Source organism: Merops nubicus, unplaced genomic scaffold (assembly GCF_000691845.1).
Source record: "Merops nubicus isolate BGI_N331 unplaced genomic scaffold, ASM69184v1 scaffold43627, whole genome shotgun sequence".
Lineage (NCBI taxonomy): Eukaryota > Metazoa > Chordata > Aves > Coraciiformes > Meropidae > Merops > Merops nubicus.
Genome location: NW_008623149.1, coordinates 87,011 through 107,764, shown reverse-complemented (window position 1 = coordinate 107,764; position 20,754 = coordinate 87,011). Strand labels below are relative to the sequence as shown.

The window sequence follows — 20,754 nt, the reverse complement described above, 5'->3', positions numbered from 1 at the left end:
TACACATTTACTTATGTTGGTATTTATTAGGACCTGTTCAAAATAAATATCGTCAGCCTCATTTGGAACCTTGATAGTGGAGTCAGTTTTTGTAATACAGGGATATATATACCTTAAACCATGAGGACACTAAAAATCACAGTTTCCTGTAAAGTGAAAGCACAAAACTGAAACAATTCCCCAGATCCTCAAAGCATTTGTGTCTTGAGCTATATCTACTATCAGCAAAGGAAATTATTGAAATTTCATATAAAGTTAAAGAACCAAAGTCCACAAATAACAATAAATTGCAATGCTATTCCATTAAATATTTTTTAAATATTATTGTAGATACTTACAAAGGGGTTTTTTTCTGTACTTTATAAGGTTGTGACACGTGCTGAAGGGAGAGTTCACACACTTATTCTTAGAGACGTCAAGTTAACAGATGCTGGAGAGGTATCCCTGTCAGCAAAAGATTTCAGAACTCAAGCAAATCTTTTTGTTAAAGGTAAGTCAGTCATTTCAATTATACCATTAATAGTGTTAATGGTCCATTCATGATTCACCCTAGAATAAGATGTTAATATACACAATATAACAGATTAGTAGGATCATACATACAATATTGGGCTGGTAGATACCTTTCCTGATTAAAAAAGCCAATTTCTTAAAATCTTTATGCTTCACAGAAGAGCCATGGAAAGGGGGAAATACTGGAAACATGTCAGACATGGGGAGATGAATCAGCTCAGTAGAATAGTCAGGGCTTCCTTGCAGACTTCAGTGTTCAATTGACCTCAAGATGAACTGCAGATACTGGCCTTTATGACTCCAAATGGCTTTATTCTGTTCTTCAGAGTATACGGAAATCCATGAGAGCATAACCACATCATCAGTCAAGTGACATAACGTTGACTGTATATCCACTTGCACTGCTTGCAAGCTCTGTATGGCTAGAAGTAAAAAAACTGCACACACTTCTAACTAATTTGGTAATTCAAGGGAAATTTTAAAAAAATAATTCCTTAAATTCAGAGTATAACTTCAGAGCCACTGAGATCACATAGGCATAGTTCAGCTAAAGAAACTCAGTTGCAAGGCTTTGTGATGGTGGATAAAAACCCCATAGACAAGGATACTTCATTGTCTAATCTCACAATAGGCTGAAGATAAAGAAATTAGCTGAATTAGCTGAACATGCTTAGGCATTAAAAATAATTTCTTAAGAAAATTTCTTAAAAAACTTCAGAAGAGATATGTAAGAGCCATTTTGATTGTTCAGTCAAGGAAAATTAGTAAATAGTATGGGAGAATTCTGTACTAGCAGAGGGTTTGCTATAATTTATATCTATTCTTTCAAAAACCTATGTTTCTTTTAGAACCTCCAGTAGAATTTACTAAACCACTTGAGGACCAGACTGTTGAAGAGGAGGCCACTGCAATACTGGAATGTGAAGTTTCCAGGGAAAATGCAAAAGTTAAATGGTTCAAAAATGGAGAAGAAATTCACAAAACAAAGAAGTATGATATCATTTCTGATGGCAGGGTCAGAAAACTCATTATCTATGGCTGCACACTGGATGATGCAAAAACGTACACCTGTGATGCTAAGGATTTTAAGACATCATGTTTTCTCAATGTTGAACGTGAGCAATTTACAGTTTTCTACAAAATGTCTGAATAATATAAATGTTATACACTAGTGTCTATGACTGTCAATAATATCAAAGTTAAAAATTTATTCCTCTCTACTGGAAGCTTTCCTCTCTAATAATGAAATCTTCTTTTCTCTTCTAGCTATTCGTGTTGAGTTCCTGAAACCCCTAACTGACCTGGAAGTTAAAGAAAAACAATCTGCTCGTTTTGAATGTGAAATTTCTCGTCCAGGTGTCAAGGTCAGTATTATTACCTTCTAATCTGAGTAATTCCTTCAGCTAGAGCTTTTTTCTAAAATGAACATTTTATTATGTTGTTACAGAAAACCACACAATTGAAATCTATTGTATGTTAATATTAATAACCATGTTTATTTGTTCTAAAACAGGTGAAGTGGTTTAGGGATGGCATTGAAATTAGAAAAGGCAAAAAGTATGACATAATTTCCAAAGGTGCAGAACACATTCTTGTTGTCAGTAAATGCGTCTTCGATGATGAAGCTGAATATGCCTGTGAAGCAAAAACGGCTCGAACTTCAGGCCTACTTACAGTTATAGGTAAACATGGTGTTTAAGAATGTAATCTATGAACAAGAAAACTTTTTTTTTTTTTTTTAATTAAAGGCTTTAATCATCTTTTGAAATTCTTGTTGCAGAGGAAGAAGCTGTTTTCACAAAAAATCTTCCTGATCTTGAAGTAAATGAAAATGACACTGTAAAATTGATCTGTGAAGTTTCAAAGCCTAATGCTGAAGTTACCTGGTTTAAAGGAGATGAGGAGGTGCCTGACGGTGGTAGATTTGAACACATTTCTGATGGCCGAAAGAGAATTCTTCTTATACGTAATGCTCATCCTGAAGATGCTGACAAATATACTTGCAAGCTCCGAAGCTCTAGTACAACAGGAAAACTCACTGTACAAGGTAAGAGAGTTACTTTGGTGGCCTTGTTTTCTGGAGGAAAAAAAAATTTAATAGAAAAATGAAAAAATCAGAAAGAATAAACAATTTATTCTCTTCGTAAGTACAAAACAAAATCCTATGTATCTACAAAAAATGTTTTCTTTCAGAGCTTGCACCAGAATTTCTTACCAGACCACAAAATCTTGAGGTGCTTGAAGGAGACAAAGCCGAATTTGTCTGTTCGGTATCCAAAGAGGCAATTACAGTACAGTGGCTGAGGGGTGACACAGTCCTGGAGCCTGGTGATAAGTACGACATCATTTCAGATGGCAAAAAGAGAACACTTGTGGTTAAAGACTCTATTCTAGGAGATGGAGGAAAGTACACAGTCATGGTTGGTGAAGCTAAAGCTACCGCACGCTTGACAGTGATTGGTAAGCTTTATTCTGTCAATGTGCAGGTGCATATTTTATTTCATTCCTTACACTACATGATGTCTTCTTCTGTTTTTCTCAATTTCAGAAAAACTCAGGATTATAACTCCCCTTAAGGACCAAGAAGTTAATGAAGGTCAAGAAATCATCTTCAACTGTGAAGTCAATAAAGAAGGTGCCAAAGAAAAGTGGTACAAAAATGATGAGGCAATATTTGATAGTGCAAAATACATTATTGTCCAGAAGGATTTAGTTTACACTCTCAGAATCAGAGATGCGCAACTGAAAGATCAGGCTACCTATACCATCTCGCTATCAAACCAGAAAGGTGAACACGTCAAAAGCTCTGCTGCCTTAACAGTGTTAGGTAAATAACTTGCACTGTATTAAAATTATTTCATCATCTTACATTCAGTTTCACATCAGGATCATGAGAATGTAAATTAATAAGTTTGTTTATTTTTGCCTTAACAGAGGAGGATCTCAGAATTGTTGAGCCCCTTGAAGACATTGAGACCACAGAAAAGAAAACTGTCACATTCTGGTGCAAAGTCAATCGCCTTAATGCAACCCTCAAATGGACAAAGAATGGTGAAGAGATCGCATTCAACAAACGTATTTTGTACAAAATTGATAAATACAAACACTCACTCATCATTAAAGACTGTGGGTTTATAGATGAAGGTGAATATACTGTTACTGCTGGACAAGACAAATCTGTTGCAGAGCTTCTCATCACAGAAGCACCAGCAGACTTCATTGAACATCTCCGGGATCAGACTGTCACTGAATTTGATGATGCTGCCTTTACGTGCCAGCTTTCCAAAGAGAAAGCCAGTGTAAGATGGTACAGAAATGGAAGAGAAATCAAAGAAGGCAAAAAGTATGTACATTTCATTATGCTTGTTAATATGCTCAACATGCTTGCTTTACTTTGTTGCTTTGTCTGGAACCTAAAATACTCCTTACTTTCCTCCCTCATAAAGATACCAATTTGAAAAGGATGGAAATCTACACAGATTAATTATAAAAGACTGTAGATTAGATGACGAGTGTGAATATTCCTGTGGAGTGGATGACAGGAAATCTAGAGCAAGACTATTTGTTGAAGGTATGTGTAAAATTGAATAGGATTTATTTTTTCATTATTTAGTAATAATAGAAACAATACACACGTATCACCGGATGTATTGACATTTATTTCAGAAATCCCTGTTGAGATCATCCGACCACCACAAGATATCTATGAAGCTCCTGGCACAGATGTCATCTTCATGGCTGAGTTGAACAAAGATGGTGTGGAGGTCAAATGGTTGAGGAACAATATGATTATCATTCAAGGTGACAAACATCAGATGATGAGTGAAGGAAAGGTCCACAGGCTGCAGGTGTGCGAGATAAAGCCCCGTGACCAGGGGGAATACAGATTTATTGCCAAAGATAAGGAAGCTAGAGCTAAGCTTGAATTAGCTGGTAAGTTACTTGGTTTGTCTTTCTTCTATGGAATCTTAGCTTAGTGAATTAACTGTTTAACAAAATTGATTTTTGTTCTTTCAATAGTTTAGTTCAAATTAATGCACAATCAGTTTGAGACAAGACCAAGTCTGTTAAACCATATGAATTATAATTCAGGAAAAAAAAATTATTACAGCACCTTTATCCAAATGGTGAGGAAAATATAGGTCACTTTGTAGTGCCTATGTCAAAAACCATGAGTTGAGCTTAAAGGATACAGAACTTTCCCATTAGGTCACTGCAGATCTAAAACTTGAAAATTATATTGCCCACTCATTTCAGTCATATAAGACTGAAACTCCTAAACGGTCCATTTTACAGGGTCAGACAAATAAAATACATTAAATTAATGCTCACAAAGCAACTCCCTCTTCCCTGATTCTATAGAAGGACACAGTACATACAATCCAACCTGAGTTTCTTTCTCTGAAGTGATTCAATAAGTATATGAAGGATTTACTTAGAATTCACACAACTCCTTTTACTTTTCTATGTTATGTTGTTTGCTGACTATACAAATATATACTTACTTGTCACACTGATCTTCCTTAGCTGCACCTAGAATCAAGACTGGTGATCAAAACCTTGTGGTTGATGTTGGGAAGCCTTTAACTATGACTGTTCCATATGATGCCTACCCAAGAGCAGAAGCTGAATGGTTGAAAGGGGAGGAAAGCCTGCCCACAACAACTGTTGATACAACAACTGACTGCACTACCTTCAAAATTTATGAAGCAAAGAAATCAGATAAGGGAAGATACAAAGTTATACTTCGAAACAAACATGGCCAGGCAGAAGCATTCATCAATGTAGAGGTCATCGGTAAGTATTCCCATTATAAAAATTTTGCTTACATTTATTTAAACCAGTGAGGAAAAAAAAATAAAATAAAAAAAAAAGATGCAATGCCTTAAAATATTGTCATATCTTTGTTAGATGTTCCGGGTCCAGTGAGAAACTTGGAAGTCACTGAAACTTATGATGGTGAAGTTGGACTTGCCTGGGAAGAACCAGCAAGTGATGGTGGAAGTAAAATACTAGGCTACGTCGTTGAAAGACGTGATATAAAGCGTAAAACCTGGATTATGGTCACTGATCGTGCTGAAAATTGTGAATACACTGTTACTGGACTTCAAAAGGGAGGAGCTGAGTACCTCTTCCGTGTGAGTGCACGGAACAGAGTGGGCACTGGTGAACCAGTGGAAACAGAGACACCTGTGGAAGCTAAGAGCAAATTTGGTGAGCAGAAGTTATGAAAAACCCAGTGTTTTATGACAGTGTAAGAAAAAAGGTACAAACTCTAACAACAGGTAAAACCCAAATACTTTCTTTTTCCTTTTTCTCCCTAAAATAAAATGCAGATGTTCCTGGTCCTCCTCAAAATGTGGAGGTTACTGATGTAAACAGGTTTGGAGCTACACTTACCTGGGAACCACCTGAGTATGATGGAGGATCTCCAATTACTGGCTACATTATTGAACTCCGTAACAAAGGATCCATCAAATGGGAGCCAGCTATGACCACTGGAGCTGATGAACTGTCTACTGTCTTGACGGATGTTGTGGAGAATGAAGAATATTTCTTCAGAGTGAGAGCTCAAAACATGGTTGGAGTTGGCAAACCAAGTCCTGCTACACGTGCAGTAAAAATTATGGACCCAATCAGTAAGTATGCAAGCACTGAATGTGACTGCAGTATGAAACAATGTGTGCTGCAAATACCATGTACAGCTAGATTTCTCCTACTTTCACCCTTCAAACATATCAGGAGGACCTTGCAACCATTTGGTTCAGTAAGAACTCCAAATATTTTGCTCTGAAATTAGGATCCAACCTCAATTTAAAAAACTGGTTTAGAAAAACCTATGCAGAGGCTTTAAAAAGAGTACTTTAAAGTATAGAGAGCTGATATGCAGAACCATACTCCTTTGCCCATTGCAAAAAGTTTTTCTCTTAAATTATTTTCAGAGAGACCAAGTCCTCCCATTAACCTTGGTCATTCAGATCAAACTAAATCATCAGTGCAGCTCACATGGGAACCTCCTCTTGATGATGGAGGAAGTCCAGTCTTGGGCTATATTGTTGAAAGGCAAGAAGAAGGAACAGACAAGTGGATTCGCTGTAACACAAAACTGATTCCTGGTCTTACTTTTAAGGTAAGATGTTATGTTCATTGATGAAATACTCAAAATATATAGATCATCTTTACTATGAGTTACTAAATTATTATTTGTGCTTTTTAGGTAACTGGACTGAAACCAGGATCCAGTTATTACTACAGAGTCTCAGCAGAAAATGCAGCTGGTGTGTCTGACCCAGCAGAGGCTATTGGGCCATTAACTGCAGATGATACTTTTGGTAAGCCATATGCTATTTATTAAAGATAATTAATCACCTAGGACGCACAATTAAAGTGCATATTGTGAATAATATGTATCTTTTTCACCAGATAACTGTGATGCCAACTAGTATAAAGAGTCTTAGACCTTTGAGATTCTGAGCTATTTCTCCTCTTTTATGAATTCTGCAGATAATTAGCTGTACTATTAGGTAGAGACCTATTAGGTTCCCTGAAGAGCAAGACATGACCTTTTGTCTCCTTTTCTAACTTTGTGGAAGGTGGGAGGTAACTGAAGGAGAGAAAGGCAGAGAAGACACAAAAAAAATTCAAAACAATACAAGGTTTTATATTAAGGTTTTATATTAAAGGGTAAATTAAGTCTCCTACTTGATAAAGCTAAGCTGCCGTACCACTTCACTTTCTAAAAATTGTTTAGCCAGAAGAGGTAGGGAGTGATAAGCCACAGCTAGGCCTAGACAGCTCCAATCTGCAGGCTGAGGTACAGTCAGGATCAGGCTCTCAACATAGCTCTCATTAGCCATATTCAGAACAACTGAAACTGTTTCATTGAATCCATTTTCCTCTTTTTCCAGTTGGACCTACAATGGACTTAAGTGCGTTTAAAGATGGACTGGAAGTCATTGTTCCAGAGCCGATCAAGATCCGTGTTCCTATCACTGGCTACCCTGTGCCAACTGCCACATGGTCTTTTGGTGACCAAGTCTTAGAAGAGGGTGATCGTGTAACAGTGAAGACCACTGCCTCCTTTGCAGAACTTGTAATTACTCCAAGTGAACGTCCAGACAAGGGAATTTATTTCCTAACGTTAGAAAACCCCGTGTCATCTGTTTCAGGAGAAATTAATGTTAATGTCATTGGTAAGCAAACATATATGTATTTCAGCAATAATATTCCATATTTGTCTTGCTAAAATCTAATTAGGTTAATTATGTGAAATCACTGAACTTTCAGTAAAACAAGTATATTAAAATATAACTGAAAACTAGAAGTCCGTCCTCCAAAAAAAATCCTTTCTGGTTTTCAATATCCAGCTTTGCTGTTTAAGGAAAAATGACTAAGAAGAGTAAGTCTTCTGGCAGGTAGATTACATAGAGATCATCTGCCAAACTCCAATTACAAAACAATTAAAACATTTTCTGTGATTTCTAGCTCGTCCAAGTGCACCGACAGAACTTAAAGTTTTAGACATAACCAAGAACACAGTACAGCTGTCATGGGAACCTCCGGAAGATGACGGTGGAAGTCCAGTTACTGGCTATGTAATTGAAAAACGTGAAGTAAGCCGGAAAACATGGAGCAAAGTAAGTTCGTTCTTTCTCATTTCAATATCTGTTTGCTATTTTGTTTCCACATGTACTACTGAATTTTCTGTCTTACTTTGGTAATTGATCTTTGGAAATAAATTGGAGAAACACATTGGAGCCTTCCTTCTCTTTAGGTTGTGGATCATTTTGTTGACCAAGAGTTCAACGTACCTGACCTCATCCAAGGAAAAGAATATTTATTTAGAGTTTCTGCATACAATAAATGTGGCCCAGGAGAACCTGCATATATTGATGAACCTGTAAATATGTCAGCACCAGCAAGTGAGTCAACTGTTTCACATGACTGCTGATTTTCTGTTTCTGAAATCTTGCTGATTTTTTTTCAAAATTAAAATCTAAAAAATATATTCCTTTAAAATGGTTTCTAAGACCCCATATGATTTTTAATTTTTAATAGCGGTCCCCGATCCACCAGAGAATGTTAAATGGAGAAATCCAACATCAAAAGGAATCTTCCTAACTTGGGAGCCTCCCAAATACGATGGTGGTGCACGTATTAAGGGTTATCTGGTAGAAAAATCACAACGTGGCACAGACAAGTGGGAGATATGTGGGGAACCTGTTATTGAAACAAAGTAAGTAAATAACATGAGAAGGTATATGCTTTCAGCTAACCATGCCACCCTCACCACTTTAAATGTCTGGATTTTTTTTACTTTTTTTTTTTTTTAACAAATAGAATGGAAGTAACAAAACTCAAGGAAGGAGAGTGGTATGCATATCGGGTTAAGGCTTTGAACAGAATGGGTGCTAGCAGGCCAAGTAAGCCAACAGATGACATTCAGGCCATTGATGCAAAAGGTAATTATTTCAATCACTGAATTACAATAGCTTATTTATTTTTACTGGTCTCTGAAATACTGTTTCTATAACTATGGTTTTATTCCCTCCTAAATCAGAGGCTCCAGAAATTTTCTTAGATGTGAAGCTTCTTGCTGGACTTACTGTGAAAGCGGGAACCAAAATTGAGCTGCCAGCTAAAGTAACTGGAAAGCCTGAGCCCCAGATTACTTGGACCAAGGCTGACAAAATTTTGAGACCTGACGACAGAATCACCATTGAAACCAAACCTAATCATTCTACAGTCACTATTACAGACTGCAAGAGGAGTGACAGCGGAACCTATATTATAGAAGCTGTAAATTCTAGTGGACGTGCTACTGCAGTTGTTGAAGTTAATGTTCTTGGTATGTGTGTATTTTACGTTTACAAAAATCCTTAGAAATGTACTGAGGTATGCAAGCAGAATATTAACATTCACATCTTGTCTTCTACAGATAAGCCTGGTCCACCAGCTGCATTTGATGTATCAGAAATCACAAATGAATCCTGCCTTCTGACATGGAATCCTCCACGAGATGATGGGGGTTCTAAAATTACTAACTATGTACTTGAGAAAAGAGCTACAGACAGTGAAATATGGCACAAGTTGTCATCAACTATTAAGGATACAAAATTCAGAGCTACCAATTTAACTCCTCATAAAGAATATGTGTTCCGAGTCAGTGCCGAGAACATGTATGGTATTGGGGAGCCAGCACAGTGTAACCCCATTATTGCAAAGTATTCATTTGGTTAGTTAACTAAATTAATTTTTTTACACTATTTTAATAGAGGAAAAAAACTTGTGCAATGCTTGATTTTTTTTTTTTTTTTTTTTTTTTAAATTTACAGATCCACCAGGCCCTCCAACAGGTCTCAAGCCTACAGAGGTCACTAAAGACTCAGTCACTTTAACATGGAATGAACCAGATGAAGATGGTGGCAGCCCTATAACTGGCTACTGGGTTGAAAGATATGATCCTGAGCAGGATAAATGGATAAAATGCAATAAAATGCCAGTGAAAGATACAACATTCAAGTAAGACTATAGTCAATTCGGTCTGAAATATATCACAGAGATATAAAATTCCAACAGTAACCTTTTAAACAAGTTTTACGTTGTTTTTACTCTTGTCCTTGCTTTCATAACTTTAGATCCAACTAACATCTGGTGATATATTTTTTTATAATCAGTTTTAAAGTAGAATGTCTTTACAGAAGAATGATTCTTCTCTTTTTTTTAATTATACTTAATTTCTGTGCTATGTTATTATTCATAAGACATTCTAAAATAGCAGACATAGACACCTCAACTACCAATTTTCCAAAACTGCAGGGTTATTTTTTCCTCCTGATACTCCTATTAACAACCATGGAACATGCAAAATTGCAACATGGGTCTCAAAACACTGGTTTCTCTGTCATGATGCACCATTTTACTGTTGACAGTATACTTATTTTGAATGCCTACTGTTTCATAAAACATCATTAGCAGTGATTTGAGTATTTTCAGATTTCCCAAGTAAATTATAGAATGAAGACTAGCGAGAATAATGTTTTAGGCACAAGTTAATGTATAGATTTGGTTTAACCAAACTTAATTTATATTTCCAGAGCTAAAGGTCTTACAAATAAGAAGAAATATAAGTTCCGTGTCTTGGCAGAGAATCTTGCAGGACCTGGAAAACCCAGCAAGGAAACAGAGCCGATCTTAGTGAAAGACCCAATTGGTATAATAAACATGTTTTTAATTGTTTAATTTAACAGCAACAACAAAATTCTTTTTTTTTCAATCATTCAATTAATATTGGACTCTTGTTTAGATCCACCATGGCCTCCTGGAAAACCAGTTGTGAAAGATGTTGGCAAGACATCATTAACACTGAACTGGACAAAGCCAGAACATGATGGAGGGGCAAAGATTGAATCTTATGTCATTGAACTATTAAAGACCGGAACAGATGAATGGGTGAGAGTGGCTGAAGGAGTTCCCACAACTGAACACTTCCTCAAAGGGCTTATGGAGAAACAAGAATATTCATTCCGTGTAAGAGCCGTGAACAAAGCTGGTGAGAGTGAGCCCAGTGAACCCAGTGACCCTGTGCTGTGCAAGGAGAGGCTCTGTGAGTATTGTTCCAGAACGTCCTGCTACTGCAAGTAGACTGGCTTTACAAATGCCTCATGTCTCTGTAGTTATCAAGTGAAATCTGGGAAGGCTTATGAAATATTAAAGTCTGCCCTGCTTCAGTTAAAAAAAAAATAATAATAGTTTTGCTGTATTCTTTTTCTTCCAAGACCTTTGATGATAAATACACTAAGCCGTTTTACCTTCTTTTTCTATCTTACAGATCCTCCTTCACCACCTCGGTGGCTTGAGGTTATTAATATTACTAAAAACACAGCAGATCTTAAATGGACAGTACCAGAAAAAGATGGGGGTTCCCCAATTACCAACTACATTGTTGAAAAGAGAGATGTAAGGCGAAAAGGCTGGCAGACAGTTGATACAACAGTGAAAGATACCAAATACACAGTGAGCCCACTGACTGAAGGCTCATTGTACGTGTTCCGTGTGGCTGCTGAAAACGCCGTTGGACAGAGTGACTACTGTGAAGTTGAAGATTCAGTGCTTGCTAAAGATACTTTCAGTAAGCTTCTGATTTGCTTAGTGAGTGGTCAATAGAAAGAAGCTCATGTGCAATGTATTCCTATTCTTCTGATATGTGTATTTTTTTCTTTAGCAACCCCTGGGCCTCCATATGCTCTTACAGTAGTTGAAGTGACAAAAGGTCATGTTGATTTGAAATGGGAACCACCCAAGAATGATGGCGGTAGACCAATTCAAAGGTAAGGTAATTTTAAGTTTTTGTGGTGTTTCCTGTAGATGAAGACCTTTATATGAATGAAAACATTTGTCTCAAAATGTTTACATTTTAGAAGGACAAATATGAAAAAGAAATGGATGTATGTTTTGACCATGTGGTCAAAGGAATTAAGGGTTTGATCTTAAAGTGTGGAAATTATGCAAATATAAATAACCTAATGTGTACAAACAATAAATGAGTGTCGAAGTCCTCAAAACACCATCTACTCAAATAAGATTAAACTGAACTGTGTATAAAATGTAAAAAAAAATTGATACAACCATAGTCTCCGTTTTCTCCAGAGCTGTAGCTACTTAGACTCATCTACCAAGTAATGTTACATATTCCTTCTGTGTTAGTTTCTCATTCAAACTGAATACACTCCGCTAAGATGACTCTGAAATTCACCTTGAATGTCAGATTTTTCTTCCATTAGGCCCAAGATCTACCAGGATTTCCAGCACTAGTGGCTGATGTGTCAAGTGAAATTCATTCAATCTTTCACTCACGACCCCCTCTACTTTTCCACTGGCTAAAATAGTCTAATCTCTCTTTATCTATTTTTTTTAGCCAGAAGTCTGAAGTATTCAAATTTCAAATGTCTAATAGTATTTTCCCCAATTTATGCAGATATGTTATTGAAAAGAAAGAAAAACTAGCCACTCGCTGGGTAAAAGCTGGCAAGACAGCTGGTCCAGATTGCAATTTCAGAGTGACTGATGTCATTGAAGGTACAGATGTACAGTTCCAGGTTCGTGCAGAAAATGAAGCTGGCTGTGGTCATCCCAGTGAGCCAACTGACCTCATTCATATTGAAGATCCAACAAGTAAGTAGTCGTATAATATACAGTGTATGGATTAAGGAAGCAGTGTACTGTGTAGAACAGATATCCTGAGAGAAAAAAAAAAACAACACTATTCTTTTCCATTTCTGCAGGCCCTCCTTCACCTCCTCAGGATTTACATGTCACAGATGCAGGTCGAAAACATATTTGCATTGCATGGAAACCACCTGAGAAGAATGGTGGAAGCCCCATTATTGGATATAATGTTGAGATGTGTGAAGCAGGAACAGAAAAATGGATGCGAATCAATTCTCGTCCAATTAAAGATCTAAAATGTAAAGTGGAGGAAGGTGTTGTTCCAGACAAGGAATATGTGCTAAGAGTCAGAGCTGTCAATGCTGTCGGAGCTAGTGAGCCATCAGACATCTCAGAAAAAGTTGTTGCCAAGGACCCAGACTGTAAGAATATGTTCCTTTATTTTTTTTTTTCAGATCTCCATAAATGAAAAAAAGAATTGTTTTTAAGAACTTTCCAGTAATATTATATTTACTTTTACAGGTAATCCAACAATCGACCTAAAAACTCGTGACATTGTTGTTGTTAAAGGACAGAAATTAAGTATCCCTATACCCTTCAGAGCTGTTCCTTCCCCAACTATAACATGGCACAAAGATGGCAAAGAGTTGAAAGCTGGTGACAGAACAACAATGAAGAGTGACTACACCTCTGCATTGCTTGAAGTGATAGACAGCGTTCATGCTGATGCTGGTGTTTATACTATCACACTGGAGAACAAACTGGCATCAACAACTGGCTCGGTCAATGTCAAAGTCATAGGTAACTAGGCTTTTTCCATTCTGAGAAATACACTTATCCTCGCTTAAGCCCTACATCTGACAGAAGAAAAGACTAGAAAAATCCCTTTCCTGCTATGTGGAGGAATCACTTCAACTCCGACATATGTAGATTGCCATAAAGGCATTAGTGTTATAAAATCACAAAAAAAAAAAAAAAAAACCTCAAACACTTTAGTCCAAGTTGGTCCAACTAGTCCGTGGCTACTCAAAGCCCAATTACTATGAATAATCATCATATAGATATAAAAAGCCTAAAAGAATTTGGAATACTTTTCATCTTTAGGAGCATAATTTCATATATGTGTTGTATAGCCAATATTTGTGGTTTTGGTCTGCTTTCTGTGAAGAAAAGGAAGGCAAGATAATCTCATATTTGTAGGAATATAGTTTCTGATTTGTTTAGTTGAACAATTTTATTATTCCTATTTAAAACAGGACCACCTGGACAGTGTAAAGACATTAAGGCAAGTGAAGTAACTAAGAATTCTTGCAAAGTATCCTGGGAACCTCCAGACTTTGATGGTGGCACTCCTATTCTACATTACGTTCTGGAACGCAGAGAAGCTGGTCGTAGAACTTATATCCCAGTCATGTCTGGTGAAAATAAGCTTTCATGGCAAGTTAAAGATCTTATCCCAGGCTGTGAATATTACTTCCGTGTTAAAGCTGTCAATAAGATTGGAGGAGGTGAATATCTTGAACTAAGAAACCCAATCATTGCAGAAGACCCAAAACGTAAGGATTATTTATTAAATTATCTAGCAAATTGAATCTAATTAAAATCTTCATACTTTCTTTTCTCACATGATCTTTCTTTTGCTACTCTTCCACAGAGCCTCCAGATCCTCCTGTTGACCTTGAGGTCCATAATCCAACATCCAAATCAGTAACACTTACATGGAAACCACCTCTCTTTGATGGTGGAAGCAAGATTATGGGTTATATAATAGAAAAGCTTGCTAAAGGCAAGGAGAGGTGGGAGAGATGCAATGACTACCTCGTACCTCTATTAACTTATCCAGTGAAAGGTCTTGAGGAAGGAAAGGAATATCAGTTTCGTGTTCGTGCTGAGAATGCTGCTGGCATCAGTGAGCCATCTCGAATTACTCCTTTTGTGAAAGCTGTGGATCCTACTGGTATGAATTGCTCATTTGATTGTTTTTAGTAATTGCCATGCATCCTAAAACATACTGGAAAATTCTACTCTCTATTTATCCTTCTGTATTATTACAGAGGCTCCAAAAGTCTTCCTTGCTGCAAACCTACAGTCTGGCCTTGAGGTGAAGAGGGGTGATGAGATTATACTTGAGGCACATATTTCAGGGTCACCTTATCCATCTATCACTTGGCTGAGGAATGATGAAGTTGTCAGACCAGAGGAAATTAAAAAGAGAGTAACAACATACACAAGGAAGAAAGGTGAAGCTGAAGAAGAGAAACCTTTCCAGCTTTCACTGCCAGAACGTATGAGTATTGACAACCATAAAGAAGGAGAGTCTGTACTATCAGTTCGTGACTCCATCAGAGCTGACCATGGCACATTTACAATTAAAGTTGAAAATGATCATGGTGTTGCAAAAGCCTCATGTGAAGTCAATGTGTTAGGTATGTAATGAATGTCCTCAAAAACACACAGTTGTTCATAGTATTGGGTAAGAAGCACACAAGTTTTGTACTTGTCATTTTTCCTGATTTACTAACAGATACACCTGGACCTCCAGTCAACTTTGCATTTGAAGATGTGAGGAAAAATTCTGTCATTTGCAAGTGGGAGCCTCCCCTTGATGATGGTGGAAGTGAAATCCTAAATTATGTACTCGAAAAGAAAGACAACACAAAAGCTGAAATGGGCTGGGTCACGGTCAGTTCAACACTCAGGCACTGCAAATTTCATGTAACAAAACTCATTGAAGGAAAAGAATATCTCTTCCGTGTGTGTGCTGAAAACAGAGTTGGATCAGGGCCACCATGTGTTTCGAAACCACTTACAGCAAAAGATCCTTTCTGTAAGTTTTAATTTTGACATACAATTTTGCAGAAAACCAGTGTACACAGACTCTTAGAACACTCATCTTCATCTATGTGAATGTTTCCCAGAAGAAACCTGAAAAAAATTAATTATTTATTGCACATTTTAAAGCATTGAAACAAAGGGAAATATTGAAAACATTCTAATTTCAATAGTGAAGAAATAAGAATGACAATCACTGTCATAAATCTTTACACTTGAAACACTTAACATCTGAATAGTGACATTCTTTGTGTTTAGTAGACTAATATTCTTACCAAAAGAGAGAACTACTGCAAGTTTAATTACTGGTTGCAGTTAGGAATCAAAGTGTCTATGATAGAGAACAGAAGAATCATTAAAGACTTAATATTAGTAATTTTTCATATGTTAGTTCTCTCTTAGCTTTGAATAAGCCCTGAAAAAGACAGCAATGACAAAATTACAATTCTTTTTTTTCAGCTCCACCAGATCCACCTAATAAGCCTGATGTGCAAGATGTTACCAGCAACAGTATGTTGGTTAAATGGAATGAACCAAAAGACAATGGCAGCCCAATCATAGGATATTGGATTGAAAAACGTGAAATTAATAGTACTCACTGGGCTCGGGTGAACAGGAACCTTGTGAGTGCTCTGGAAGTAAAAGTTGAAGGACTGTTGGAAGGATTAACCTACATCTTTAGAGTATGTGCTGAAAATGCAGCTGGCCCTGGTAAATTCAGTCCACCATCAGATCCAAAAACTGCACAGGACCCAATAAGTAAGTAGATTAGCAGCATCTAATAGCTGATGGGTGACAGAATAGGATTTGTAGACTTTAACTTTGATTTACACCTATTTATTTACAGTGCCACCTGGCCCACCGATCCCAAGGGTTGCGGATACAAGCTCAACTTCCATTGAGTTGGAGTGGGAACCTCCTGCGTATAATGGTGGTGGTGATATCACTGGTTATCATGTATACAAACAACTGGTGGGAGTAAAAGAGTGGTCACGTTGCACAGAGAAACCCATTAAGGTTCGACAGTATACTGTTAAAGAAGTCAGAGAAGGTGCAGACTACATACTCCGTGTTACTGCACTTAATGCAGCTGGTGAAGGACCACCTGGTGAAACTGAGCCCACAACAGTTGCAGAACCTAAAGGTATTGCAATTGTATTATTTTCAAGAAATTTCCAGTGGCTTGAAAGGTGTTTTTGAATTTCTCACCTATAATAATGAACTGTCTTTCTGTCTTCTGCAGAGCCTCCCACTGTCGAGCTGGATGTTTCTGTTAAAGCAGGCATTCAGATCATGGCTGGGCAAACTATTAAAATTCCTGCTACTGTGACAGGACGTCCTACTCCCACCATTGTATGGGCTGTGGAGGAGGGTGAATTAGATAAAGATCGAGCTGTTATTGAAAATGTTGGCACAAAATCTGAGTTAACCATTAAGAATGCATTGAGAAAAGACCATGGAAGATATGTAATTACCGCTACCAACAGCAGTGGTTCCAAATCTGCAGGGACCAGAGTAGAAGTATTTGGTAAGAACGTTTTCTGAAATCAATAGAGCATTTCTGTTGGTGAGATAATCTTTGGGCTCTAACCTACTTGTTTAATTTTGTTTTTCAGATGTTCCTGGGCCAGTCCTTGACCTGAAGCCAGTGGTCACAAACAGAAAGATGTGTTTACTTAACTGGTCTGATCCTGAAGATGATGGTGGCAGTGATATCATAGGCTTCATTGTTGAACGGAAGGATGCCAAAATGCATACATGGAGACTAGCTATTGACACAGAGAGATCTAAATGTGATATTACAGGTCTAGTTGAAGGGCAGGAATATAAATTTCGTGTTAGCGCCAAGAACAAGTTTGGCACTGGTCCTCCTGTTGAAATAGGACCCATTCTTGCAGTTGATCCATTAGGTAAGATGACTAATTTTATAAGGTTTTTTAAACAATCTTGAATTGTAGGTTAATAAACTAGTACTGTTGTGTGGATTATTTTCTATACAGAAAGTGTATTTACTTTTCTACTAACTGGATAAAGCATCTGCCTTAGATTAATTACTTCAGTCAGATATCTGAATCAGTTCTGTAAAAGTACTATGGTTCTTTACGTAAAAAAAAATACTAGTGCCTACTGAGATACTACTTGTTACCTTTTTATCCTCATACATGAAAAAATTTATATTATCCAAGCCATACTGAGACACTTTGTGTACAAAAGCTGTGCCTTTAAATAGCCAGGAAAAAAAATAAAATATTTTGTTTTCATTATTATTTATCTATGTTACTAGGTCCTCCAACAGCACCTGAAAGGTTCATGTACACAGAGAGGACAAAGTCAACAATTACACTTGACTGGAAGCCTCCGCGTAGCGATGGCGGCAGTCCTGTCTTAGGATACATTGTGGAGAAGAGGAGACACGATTCAAAAGACTATGAAAGAGTTAATGCAAGGCTCTGTCCAAAAACATCTCTTCTTGTTGAAAAACTTGATGAACTTCATATGTATGAATTCCGCGTCAAAGCTGTTAATGCTGTTGGAGAAAGTGAACCATCATTGCCCCTCAATGTAGTTATACAAGATGATGAAGGTATATCTACTTTAAAGAAATCTGTACAAATATCCACACAACACCACAAGGCAATTTCTCTGTTTCATCTCAATCTTCACTCTGTAATTTTTCTTCTTGTTTTCAGTACCTCCAACTGTTACTTTACGCTTAGCTGTGAGAGGTGATACTATCAAAGTGAAGGCAGGAGAACCAGTTAATATTCCAGCTGATGTGACAGGTCTGCCAATGCCAAAGATTGAATGGGAGAAGAATGAAATTTTAATTGACCAGACATCTAGTGCACTTAAGATAACCAAGGAAGAAGTATCTAGAAGTGAGGCAAAAACTGAACTTAGCCTGCCTGCAGCAGTGAGGGATGATAAAGGCACTTACACTGTGAAAGCTTCCAATCGTCTTGGCGTTGCATTCCGCAATGTGCATGTTGAAGTATACGGTAAGGATACAACATTTTAAAGTAATGACAGCTAGTAAAATGTTTTTGCCTTTTTCTTGATGTAATTCTATGCTTTGTTGCTTTCATACAGATCGTCCTTCTCCACCAAGAAATCTTGCTGTTTCTGATATTAAAGCAGAATCATGCTATTTAACATGGGATGCACCTCTTGATAATGGTGGTAGTGAAATTACCCATTACATCATTGAGAAACGTGATGCTAGTAGGAAGAAAGCTGAGTGGGAAGAAGTCTCGAAAAGCGTTGTTGAGAGAAGATTTGGGGTAATTTATAAAATATCTTTATTACATACATTAGCATACATAAAAAATAACAATAGCACACATCTAATGAAAACTGCTACTTACATAGATACCTGTGCTCATGCTCCATTTAGACACAAGAATTACTGGATGAATGTTGCCCATTTCTATATGTTTTCCTCATGTGACAGAAGAAAATAAATTGTTCTTTTTTGCTACTTAATCTCAGCTGAATTTAGAAGACGTCTTTCATTCAATTTCCCAGCATTATTATAGCTTTACCAACTGCAAAAACAAACATGAGGACACTTTTATTTATGTTGGGTTGTATGCAGGTGAAATAAGAATATTCCTAAGGCATTACATACAGCTGTGTAGTACATAAATGTAGGTATGTTGATGACATTCCTTGACAGAATTTAAAGTGAAAACAGCAACATAAGTTCAAATACGTTTATTCTGAAACTAGCCAAATATTGATTTAAATCTTATTTTTCAGGTATGGAATCTTGCAACAAATGAAAAATATCAATTTAGAGTTCGGGCTGTCAATAAATATGGAATAAGTGATGAATGCGTCTCAGAAAAAGTTGTTATTAAGGATCCCTATGGCCTTCCTGGACCTCCTGGAAAGCCAAAAATTTTAGATCGCACCAGATCATCAATGCTGGTGTCCTGGGAGCCTCCTTTGGACAACGGTGGCAGCCCAATAACTGGCTATTGGTTGGAGAAGAGAGAAGTAGGAGGTGTCTACTGGTCACGTGTTAACAGGGCTCCAGTAACAAAACCAGCAGTAAAAGGTCTAGAGTACAATGTGCTTCGTTTGGCTGAAGGTGTTGAATACCAGTTTAGAGTTATGGCTGAAAATCTTGCTGGAATTGGCCCTCCCAGTGAACCATCAGATCCTGCCTTAGCAGCTGATCCCATATGTAAGTATGACTTTGTATGACTATTTTTAAGGATTATATCATACCAGAAGCAAAATGTGCTGCTGTTCTTTATATTGGATTTAGTGCAATTAATCCAGTGCTGTTTTCATTAAACAAAAAAGAATATATTGACACAAAGTAGTTTCCTGATTTGCTTGTTTTCACAATTTTAAAAATAATTAGCTTTAATATGTTTTTACCTCTTTTTGAGCTCAAACTCTGATTACACATTACCAAATAAACTTGAATTCAGAATCTGATTCTGAAAATCGTATTTTTCCTCAAAATCATATTTTTTAATGTAATTGTTTTTCTTTATTGTTAAAGAGTTCTGTCTTTATGCCTTGTGCATTGTGTCCCTTAATAATATGCATAATACAGGTGATTAGTAAGAATGCTTTAAGATTATGCATTCTATGTATGACAGAACAAAATGAAAATATTTGCATTCTTCTAGAAACTATGCAGAAAATTATAGGCAAACAATAACTCTCAGGTAATTTTTACTTTTGTTTTACAAGATGTGCCCGGTCCACCATCTTGCCCAGAGGTCAAAGACAAAACCAAATCATCTGTAGCTCTTGCATGGAAGCCTCCACAAAAGGATGGTGGCAGTCCTATAAAAGGATATATTGTTGAAATTCAAGATGAAGGTAGCACTGACTGGAAAAAGGTGAATGAAGGAGACAAGCTCTTTCCTACTTGTGAATGTGTTATTCCCAACTTAAAAGAGCTCAGAAAATACCGATTTAGGGTGAAAGCTGTAAATGCTGCTGGAGAATCAGAACCAAGTCCTGCAACATCAGAAATACCTGTCCAAGATATTCTAGGTAAGTGTTCTCAGAATTAGTCTAGGTATTTATATCTAAATACCACCTACTGCTATGTACCTTCAAGCAGAACAGCAAGCAAGTCAAAACCAAAATGAAATTATGCAGAAAAAAAAACCAAAATTATGAAAAAAAAAAAAAAAAAAAAAAAACAAACACCACCAAACAAACAAAAAAAAAATTATGCAGAAGTGCAACAAAAGTTTGACACATATATTTGAA

At 36.9% G+C, this 20,754-nt stretch overlaps 1 protein-coding gene across 1 annotated transcript in view; it reads left to right on the top strand.

Annotated features, from left to right (window-relative positions):
- TTN (titin) overlaps positions 1-20,754 on the top strand; it is a gene marked incomplete at its 5' end in the record, with an annotated part of 110,465 nt that overhangs the window by 20,529 nt on the left and 69,182 nt on the right. The window contains 43 exon segments of the mRNA XM_008944988.1: positions 367-490; positions 1,362-1,628; positions 1,780-1,877; positions 2,027-2,195; positions 2,294-2,560; positions 2,707-2,973; positions 3,062-3,340; positions 3,448-3,856; positions 3,960-4,084; positions 4,180-4,446; positions 5,041-5,310; positions 5,425-5,727; positions 5,850-6,152; positions 6,456-6,643; positions 6,731-6,845; positions 7,422-7,706; positions 7,999-8,150; positions 8,288-8,435; positions 8,572-8,749; positions 8,854-8,975; positions 9,074-9,361; positions 9,452-9,748; positions 9,849-10,035; positions 10,611-10,726; positions 10,820-11,119; positions 11,345-11,644; positions 11,738-11,843; positions 12,491-12,687; positions 12,798-13,103; positions 13,204-13,482; positions 13,938-14,237; positions 14,336-14,638; positions 14,736-15,107; positions 15,206-15,508; positions 15,973-16,272; positions 16,361-16,657; positions 16,757-17,041; positions 17,130-17,423; positions 17,798-18,097; positions 18,204-18,512; positions 18,604-18,794; positions 19,273-19,702; positions 20,224-20,532. Of these exon segments, the coding sequence (XP_008943236.1) occupies positions 367-490; positions 1,362-1,628; positions 1,780-1,877; positions 2,027-2,195; positions 2,294-2,560; positions 2,707-2,973; positions 3,062-3,340; positions 3,448-3,856; positions 3,960-4,084; positions 4,180-4,446; positions 5,041-5,310; positions 5,425-5,727; positions 5,850-6,152; positions 6,456-6,643; positions 6,731-6,845; positions 7,422-7,706; positions 7,999-8,150; positions 8,288-8,435; positions 8,572-8,749; positions 8,854-8,975; positions 9,074-9,361; positions 9,452-9,748; positions 9,849-10,035; positions 10,611-10,726; positions 10,820-11,119; positions 11,345-11,644; positions 11,738-11,843; positions 12,491-12,687; positions 12,798-13,103; positions 13,204-13,482; positions 13,938-14,237; positions 14,336-14,638; positions 14,736-15,107; positions 15,206-15,508; positions 15,973-16,272; positions 16,361-16,657; positions 16,757-17,041; positions 17,130-17,423; positions 17,798-18,097; positions 18,204-18,512; positions 18,604-18,794; positions 19,273-19,702; positions 20,224-20,532 (10,705 nt within the window).